The sequence below is a fragment of the Pinus tabuliformis genome, chromosome 9 (genome assembly GCF_031772625.1).
Source record: "Pinus tabuliformis cultivar Carrire ecotype Pingquan chromosome 9, CPIR1, whole genome shotgun sequence".
NCBI classification, from domain to species: Eukaryota; Viridiplantae; Streptophyta; class Pinopsida; order Pinales; family Pinaceae; genus Pinus; species Pinus tabuliformis.
The window spans coordinates 412,039,525-412,049,648 of NC_142307.1; the positions used below are offsets into that span (position 1 = coordinate 412,039,525).

At 36.1% G+C, this 10,124-nt stretch overlaps 1 protein-coding gene across 1 annotated transcript; it reads left to right on the plus strand.

The window, feature by feature from the left end:
* Window positions 1-9,322: 9,322 nt before the first annotated feature.
* On the plus strand, window positions 9,323-9,784 carry LOC149148905 (uncharacterized). The gene has a single exon (XM_089442309.1). The coding sequence runs from the start codon at window positions 9,323-9,325 to the stop codon at window positions 9,782-9,784; it is 462 nt and encodes a 153-aa protein (XP_089298435.1).
* Window positions 9,785-10,124: the final 340 nt, after the last annotated feature.

Below are 10,124 nucleotides of genomic sequence, written 5' to 3' on the forward strand. Positions count from 1 at the left end.
AATTATATCCATCAAGTGAGCTGTCCAAAGTGGAATTTGACCGTGGTTGAATATTTTAACACTCCCTCTCAACTAGGGTGAATTCCATCTGCATCATGTCTTGTGTATCTTGTCATCAAATCAGATCCAATCTCAAGTATTTCATCATCTCATATCATCAATGATCATTTGAATTCATCTCTTTCTAATTCTTTCTTATCTCTTGATTGTCCTTACTCATATGTTGAACATTCTCGAATCTAAAAAAAGAAGAATTTGTCATCGGAGAGGATCCTAAGATACCACCCTCTATTCACCAGGCTACTTCTTGGAATGTTTATCAGTGAACTACTACCCAGAATCTCTATTAGTGGGCTACTACCTGGAATATTTATCAGTGAGCTACTACGCGGAATATCTATCAGTGGGCTACTACCGAGGAATATCGGCGAGGAGTCAGATCTATGACCTGCATCATCATTGAAGAGAATATCATCAGGGAGTACATATCAACCTGGAATCACATCAGGGAGCATATCTCAATCCATAATCTCACAGGGGAGCTACTACTATGACCCCATATCGAGCAATAGGTCATATAGGGGAGCTACTACTCAACCCATCCTATTTCCCACTGATGTTCCTAGCAATGGCCCTCAAACGTCATGTGGTAGAACACCTGCATCATAATCGAGCTTGGAGGAGATACCCAACTTACCAAGAGGTAAGGATCACACACCTCCAAGCCTCCTCAGCCCATTGGCTAGACAGGGAGGGGCAATCCCAGCAAGCCCTGCTTGTGGGTATGATGCCAACTGGGGTATACACTTCAAATACCAAGATAAGGTGAGCTACTACTCCAACCCTACACTAGTACAAAATAACTAATTATTTACTCAAAAAACAACTAAAATTTGCATATAAATGACCATTTTCGGTTGGTGACCAATAGTAGCTAATTTATTATAATGCGACCAACTTTTAGTCATTTTTAGCTTAGTCATTAATTAATTTCCTAAATTTTACCATCTAGTAGTATATTTATTCATAAATTTGGTCATTAATTTTTCATTGGTTTAGTCATTAATTGTCGTAATTAATTACCAAATATACAACAAAATATATTACTATATGAATCCTCGAGAAAACCAATTAATGACCAAAATGTTGGTCGTGTTATAAGATACCGTAAATTAGCTACTAATAGTCATATATATGCAAATTTTAGTCATCATTTGAAACCAATTAATGACCAAAGAAATATGATTAAATTTTAGTCGTGTTATAAGATACTGTAAATTAGCTACTAATAGTCGTATATATGCAAAATTTAGTCATAATTTTAATAAAAATATTATCATTTGCAGTAGTCATTTATCATTTTTTGGTATTTTCATATTCATTATATAAACAACTGATTTAGTAGTTTCTATTCATTTCATTTAATTTCATTCATAATCATTATAAATGACTAATTTAGTCATATATTCATTTTATTCATGTTCATCATTAATTAATATAAACTACTAATTTAGTAGTTTTAGATTGATTTTATGTGTTCATTATTAATCAACATAAATTAATTAGTATGATTTTGCGAATAAATTTAAAAAAAGATTCCATACAATGTACAAGTTTATCTGATATGATAACACAAAGTAACATATGTTAATTACAAGACTAAATAATATCAAGTGCAAATATAAATAATTTCAACCATATAATTATTATATAAAATATCAAGTATTACAATATGAGTTTCCAACTTAATATCGGTTGGACTACAATTTACACATGAAATATTGTTTCATCATTTCAAAACATTATCACTGTGTTGCCAAAGCATTGCAAGTGAATTCACCAACTTTGAAGGCTTGACCATCAGTCTCTATGAGTGTGTCTTATGCAAGATATTGGCTCTAAGGGTATCACTAGACAGATTCTCTTCTCTCTCTCATTTTGCATTTGTCGCTCCAGTGTTATTGTTCTCCTCTTTCTTCAATTGCTGCTTCTTACCATCAATATTGAGTTCCTCTCTTGAAAATGAAACAAAATAGAATGCAGAGTATAAGACATGAAATATGATGAATACTTGAATATAAAATAAAGTATACTATAAAAGATTTATATGAAATATACCTCAACATTCGATAGTGTCCACTATGTGACTAGATGATCTGTATAAGCAAAGAAAATAAAACGTCACCATAGAAAGTAACACCTTAGGAACTTAGTATTCAACCTTCAACAAAACCTTAGGCACAATCATACCAACCAAGTTACATGTTAAAAATATCAAGCAATAGATAACTTGTGAAAACAAATGGAAAAATAAAAATATCAGTGTAAAAATATCCTTATTGCTTGTTATAAAAGAGTCATGTTCCTTAAATTTGGATATTCTTTTGCCCACGGTAAAAGTTCCTCACTATTATGACTTATGTTTAGGATCATGAGATTGATCCAACATCATATTAGATTGTGGAGACAAAATGATTCAACTTTCCAAGATGAGTACCTCACTTGGTTGAATGAAGGTGCTATCTGTTAGTAGTGTCAAAACCTTAGGGAAGCATAACACTAAGGCCGAAGAAAATATATCACCATTGTCCACAGAAAGAAAAAATTTCAATCCTACAATGGCTTCTGGGAGTACATTTTGTTGGATGGATATCACACTCTAAGATATTATTGTCTAATACAACTAGAAGTGTACAGATATTGTCACAATTCCCTTCATAGTTAGGCCCTATAGTTGTGTCCTATAATATTAATCATATTATACTATTTAATTATAAATTATGACTATTAGATAATTATTAGTTTGAATAATCAGTTTGAAATTGTGTTTTTAGTATTTCTGTACACATGAAAATATTTGGAAAAAAATGTACCTTTTGCAACTAGTTCATTTCGAGTGAATCTAAATACACAAGAAATTATGGTGCCTTAGTGTTTCTCTAGTGGTTATCCACTCATTGTACCAATTGCTCCCATGTCCTCTACTTCTTTTGGTGAATTCCTCTTTGATGATGTCCAATGCCAATGCAATGGACATTTATCCTCAATGTTTTTTTGAGCCAAAGGGAAGATCCACAAGTAACAACCAAAAAGTAGCCTAAAATATATTATTGGGGGCCAAAATGCAATAATTATATGACAAGCAAAAAAACGTTGCATGTTAATCATCTTCCCTTTAATATTGATTAATAATTTATTTGCATGATCATGTAATACTAAAGTGTCAAGTAGGGACATTTAAAGTTAGTCATCCATCAATATCACCTTTGAGAGTGCTTATTAGTTAATACTTCCTATTCACACACAATAGATCACCAACTTCAAGGATATTAATATAAACACAGCAAAAATGAAATTAAAAGAAATTCTAGGAAGTCAAATTCGACTAATATTGAGTTAAGAAAATACCAAGCCCTTCACATTAGCAAGGCATTCTTAGGCGCTAAAATAGAAAATCCTTCCATTGCATAATTTTCACCTTTTCTTAAAGAAAAAATCCATTGAGAAAGGTCTCAAAATCCTAACAAATGCTCGAGTGATTGTCATATCAATTAAACAGAAAGGCAATCGTTCGATATGGTTTTAACTTGTGGAATATATTGAAGAATATGAAGCTTTCTCATCCCTTGCTCCTAATCAAATTATAATCCATGGGTTCCAATCAAGTAGTCAATTTCCCTCCAAGATAGTTAAGAGATCACTTTGGAGAACAACTTCTAGAAGCATTCAGATAGTAGAAATGGAATTAACTAGGAGGAAAATGAAACACTTTAGTGGGTGCTCCAAAATATTTGAACACAACTAAAAATGCTTTTATATTTCCTCCACACATTTTAAAATGGAAACCATTCAACTGCATCTCATATATTTTCCACCTTTCTATAATATCTAATTCTTTGAGAAAGAATAGAGAATTCATAAATATTGTCATGAAATAGGACCCTTTGATGCAAGAGCATTCAGCCTAAGAAAAATCATTGTATTTCAGTAGACATATGGGTATTGTGTTTTCAAGGAAGTTGGTTTCCTAAGAGTGAAATAAATGTAGTTATTAATGTTTTGAGTGATTTTAATGAGAGAAGCCAGAATAGGGAATTAATTGAATATTGTGAGGCATAATTGTAAATGTTCTCGAATATAGGAGAATAAGAGAGATTTAGAATAGTTGAGAGATTGAGGGATTTGATAATTGATTGTAAATCTTAGATTAGGAGTCAGTTCATGAATTTATGGATTAGAGCAGAGTTTTAGGAACAAGGAAGAGACTTAGGAATTTTGTTAACGAATTTATGGATCTAAACCAGAATTGGTTTTAGAATCCCTTTGTATAAATGTAAGCCTAAAAGGCAAAGACACGCAATTAGAAAGTTAGAAGCTAGATAGATAGGTGTGACAGGTTTGATTATAAGCCTATGGGCAGAGTGTACAACAGAGGCCACTGACATTGAAGATTAGGCCGAAGAGAGTCTTTTATGTAAATATTTGTTTATTAATATACACAACTCAATTCTGAGTTTGAATGTGTGTATGAGTGATTGCATGATAAATTCAATGTGAACCAGTGTTCTGTGCAATAAGTATATGCAGGAAGGGATCGTGTTACAGAAAAGGTGTTAACTCTCGCACTTGTTGTCAACCTGATATTATTGTGGACCATTGGATCTGCTAAGGGTAGATCAATGATAGAGAACCATCAAAGTAGCTTTGGTGATCAGAAAGATAGAGACCGTCAGATCGGAAGGAGGATCAACGGTGGAGATTTATTCGCATCGCAATGTTTCAATGGTAAGTGAATTAACCTTGGAACTCAAGTGGAAGCGATATGCGATCAGTGATGTGATCAGATCACAATATTTCATGGGAATAGACCTTGGCTTTAACACATGTAATTATGCGAAAGGGGCGATGAGAGCGGACTCGATAGGGAAATGAAGTGCGGTTAATGTTATTTGAAATCTAGAGGTTAATCACATATCGGAGGAGATGGGAGAACACATATTAATGTGAACCGGAAGGAGCGATTGCAATCAGCGATAAAGAGGAGCCTCGGTAACTGTGCAGAGTCTGTATTAAAGTGGAAAAAGGGTATGTTTATGCATGTTTATATGTATTTTCTCTGTAAAATAATATTAAAGGGATTAAAGCGCCAATAGACGGAATTGTGGTTTAAGTTCGATATAACCAATGCATAAAGAGGAGGTAGTTTATATATATGCGGCCAAGGGCTAATGAGGGCTTAGAAGGGTTGAACAAGTCTGATAATAAATGAATGAAGGTTTAGAAGGGTGTATAATGTCCCGATAGGAAGGTTTAAAAGAAAGGTTTTAATAAAGTCATATATGAAGGATAAGGGGTAATTAAAATCCGATACATGCATATTGAATGAAGGGATAGACTATGTTGGGTGTTAATAAATCATTCATCATAGGAATTAATGAATGTGACCTTAACTTTAAGAATTGAATATTTGACTCCTTAGTGAGTTAAAATTCCTGGGACAAATCAAATATATGCATAAGACATGCATACTGTGGGTAAAGCAGGGGTAACCCTGTGTCATTTGTTATCAAAACCTAATTGTGATTGAAACAATTGATAGCAGAATAGAATAAAGGAATTCTGTCGAAAAGGACTTAGAACATAGATGTGTTTTAAGATGCGTATGCAGGCAAGGGAGATCAGATTTTAATATGATAAATAGTAGGCACATAGAGATAAAGTGCAGCAGAACTTGCAGATGCAAGGAAAAGAGGATAATCTATTCAAAGTACAAGTAAATGGTGGAACAAGATCATGTAGAGATCTTGAAGATGAGATGACATGTTTTGTTCTGATTTGAATATTGGAGAATATGTGGTTGTTATATTGATACATAGGTGACAACATAAGAAGGTGAGAAGATTGCAGCAAGCCTAGAGAAAGGAGTGCTCAATTGGTTCCAAAGGAAAGAACTAGAGAGATGCTGAAAGACTGAGTTCAAAGGAGAGGAACTTAGTAAGGCATATGTAGCAAGGAGGAGACTTGTTATTGCAGAGGTATTTTTGTAGATCACAAAGGTAATTCCATACAGGATGTGGGTAGAATTGCCAAGGTAATGAAGGAAGCTAGTAAGACTTTCTAAGCAAAAGAAGAAGTGGTCAGAATCAAATGTTTCATGGTGATTGAAATACAAGAGGACAGTTGTGTTCTTGAGAAGGTGCAGATGAGTTGAAGCCTAGAAGGAGCAGAGAAGAGAGCTCAAAGGAGGTTCCATAGATAGAGAACCAAGTGCTTGCCAAAAGACCAAGTACAGAGGAAAGCTTGGTGAGGTAAGTTGCAACAAGGAGGACTTGTTGTTGTAGAGGCTTTAGTGCAGCTCATAGTGAATGAGTGAGGAACTCATAGAAAGAGGAATATGGCTACTGATAGTCATAGCAAAGGTTATGAGGAAGACCACAATAGAAGAAAGATGAAGGAAGAGGATGCCAAGGCAAATGGCAATAGGATGGGTCAAGAGGAGCTTGACAAAGAGATTGCAGAAATGAAAGAACAACTCAATGTATTGATGATGATACTTGAGGAAAACTAGAGATTAGGTTGGGTTTTAAAGAAGAAGCCAGTGAGGTGGCATAAATTACAAAGGAGGCTACAAAAGAAGAGAAGTCACTAGGTGAATGTGCAATTAGCAGAAGAGTTTATGAAGCTTGAACAGGTACTGGGTGTTCAATTGAGGTCTGAAGAACTCAGAGAAGATGAATTGGAAATGGAAGTATCCATTTTTGAACCAGAGTAGGGTGAAGTTCCGGGTGAAGAAGAAGGAATTATTGATGATTTTCTGAACTGTTGGACAAATGCAGACCAACAAGAAAAGGTAAAACCTTGTATTGTTGAATCTAATAATTTTGACGTGATTATAGGTTTTGCAAAGGATGAGCAATCTTTTGAAGCTGTCAAAAGCATGGAAGAGTATCTTTCAGAAGATAAAAACTCTGAATTAAAGAAGGATGGAGAATGTCTCTTAAATGAGAAAAGCAGTGACTTATTGTAGTAGAAATAACTTAATGATGCATTGATGTTTGAAACTGTGACAACACAGGAACAATTTCTTGTGAAAGAAGGAGATGAAATTCAGTCTGAAGAACTGATATGTAAAGCAATAGTTGGGACTGTTGAACCTTGTAAATTTTAGATTGATAATTTGTGTATAAATGCAGGAATCATAAGTAATGATGAAGTACTTATGAAGTGTCACAGAGAACTTGAATTGCTAGAGTATTTGCTGGGAAATTCAGAGTATGACAGTGTGATTGCAGAGGAAGAAGTTCATTTCAGTGGACAAGAGAAAAAAGACATCATTGAAGCAGATGGTGTGGAGGAAAGACTAACTGATAGTCTTGGAAATACTTTAGAGAATTCTTTGGAGAATTCTTTAAAGAGGTTGAATCAGCATACTGATGTGCTGATAGAAGAGGAGAAAAAAACAGAGCAACATATTGATGTGTTGCCAAAGGAAGAGGAGGCACTGAGGCCTTATGATTTTTATTTTAACAAGTGTTTTATGAGTGCAGGTTTAGTTGTAGGTGCTGGAGGAAATTTGGCATAGATGGACAGCCAAACAAAAATGGAAGAAGAAGATTCTATGGAAGAATTTAATCCATGGAACAGAGATGTTCAATTGCTGGAGAGAATGCTGGAAAGTCAGGATTCAGTGCAGACAGAGATAATCTTGACAGAGGGTAAGGATGAAAGGGAGGCAATCAGAATAAGCGAAGAACAAGTAAGAGTAAGTGATAGCATTTGATAACTCCTAGGATAAGAACAGTAATTTGAAGAGTTAGTTGACAGCAATAACAACCTGAAGCAGAAAGAAAGAAATAACAATGAATGGCAAAATATGGACCAGTCCAAGGATGTGCTAGAGACATAAATTGAATAAATGTGGCAATTAATGATGAAGTAGTCCATATGGAGAAAAATGATAGCAGTAGGAAGGATGATCAATTAGAATTTGAACCTGGTTGATAAGGAGAGCAAGATAAAGAAAAAGACAACAGACATGCAACAACAAAGGTGCAAAGCGTTTGGACAGCTACAAACTAAATTTTGGGACCCTCGAGGTTTTATATCAACATATGAAGACACATGATCAGGAGATCATGAAAATTTTCTACTTTGGGAGTCTGATGTAGGAGCATTCAGCCCAAGAAAAATCATTGTATTTTAGTAGACATAGGGGTATTGTGTTTTCAAGGAAGTTGGTTTCCTAAGAGTGAAATAAATGTAATTATTAATGTTTTGAGTGATTTTAATGAGAGAAGTTAGAATATGGAATTGATTGAATATTGTGAGGCATAATTGTAAATGTTCTCGAATATAGGAGAACATGAGAGATTTAGGATAGTTGAGAGATTAAGGGATTTGAGAATTGATTGTAAATCTTATATTAGGAGTCAGTTCATGAATTTATGGATTAAAGAGGAGTTTTAGGAACAAGGAAGAGATTTAGGAATTTTGTTAAGGAATTTATGGATCTAAACCAGAATTGGTTTAGAATCCCTTTTTATAAATGTAAGCCTAAAAGGCAAAGACATGGGGTTAGAAAGTTAGAAGCTAGATAGATAGGTGTGACAGGTTTGATTGTAAGCCTACGGGAAAAGTGTGCAACAGAGGCCACTGACATTGAAGATCAGGTCCAAGAGAGTCTTTTATGTAAATATTTGTTTATTAATATGCACAACTCAGTTCATAAACAAGATTATTAACTATGGAGATTCACCCTCGATAGGATTTTGTTTTGGCTGCTTCGGCTCCTGCTCTGCAACCTGCGAGATCCGCTTTTCGTGCATTCTGAACTTGTGCGTGCGCCCACTCTCTGCGAGTCCCGATCCCTGTGGACGTGTCCGCCGGGAGCTTTGCTTCAAAGTTGCGGTCGGGCTGGCTGGAGCTACTACCCTCCATGGAGGAGTTTACTCCTCCTCAGGGGTCTTCTTCCCCTCCTCCATCTTTTGCTGTTGAGGCCTTTAGAACCTTGCTGGCCTCTCTGCCAAAGAAGAAATCAGTGGAAGCTGCGAAGTTTGTGAAAATAGTGGAAGATATCCCCGAGATTCCCCTTCCACCTGAAGGTCTGATTCAAGTAGCCTTGTCCCTAGCAGATCATGCCCTAGTCGGTCAGTTCACAGGATTATGGCCCTCTCTGAAATCAATTGAGAACTGGGTTGCAAGGAATTGGGCCCCACTGATAAAAAACAGGGTAACCTCTTACTTCCTTGGAAGAGGATATTTTTTATTTGAATTCTTTGCAAAAGAAGACAAAGATCTCATTTTCAAGAATGGCCCCTACTTCATGGGCCCCCAAGGCCTGTATTTAAACAAATGGATGCCAGACTTCGATCTAGCGGTGGATGTGCCTATAGCAGTCCCGGTATGGGTAAGACTCCCCAATCTACCCATCCACTGCTGGAACTGGGACTCTCTGAAGCATATAGGAAACTCTCTCGGGAAATTCATTGATAAGGCCAACAACAAAGATCAGTATGGCTATGCCAGGATTTGTGTGGAGGTAGATCTGGAGGTCGGACTACCAGAAGTTGTCAAAATAATTGTAGGTCCTTGGACCCATGTTCAGAAGCTGGACTATGAACAACTTCCATTTAAATGCCGGAAGTGTCATGTCTACGGAAACTTTTCCAGAGATTGCCCGTCCAAAGGGGTGGAAGAAAAAGGGAAAGAAGATGGGTGGAATCAAGCAAAGCGTACCAAAACTTCACACAAGAAGAATGTAAATGCAAATTTGAAAGCTCCCTAAGCAGGCCCAGTTTAGAAGCCATCCATGGAATGCCAAGGAAATAAATTTGATATACTTGGATTTGAAACAGTGATCATGCAGGAGACAGACCCTAAGGAGGCCCCTCCATCCAAAGCCTCCCCCTCCAAAAGCGTACCAGAGAGATCCAAGGAGAGGTTATCAGAGGAAGAAGAGGAATCCCAAAAGTCTGATGAATCGGAGGAAGAAGGGGAAATAGGTGAATCTCAGTCTTCCCCCAGAAGATCTACAAGAGGACGCATGTCAGCAAAGGAGAAAAGAGAACAAGAAACCTATAAGGACAAGCTTCAGGGCAGCCAGCCAACTCTAGAGAAACTCCTAG

Bases quoted from the DNA above. Each gene is read 5' to 3' on its own strand.
- LOC149148905 (XM_089442309.1), top strand. From the start codon at position 9,323: ATGGGCCCCCAAGGCCTGTATTTAAACAAATGGATGCCAGACTTCGAT.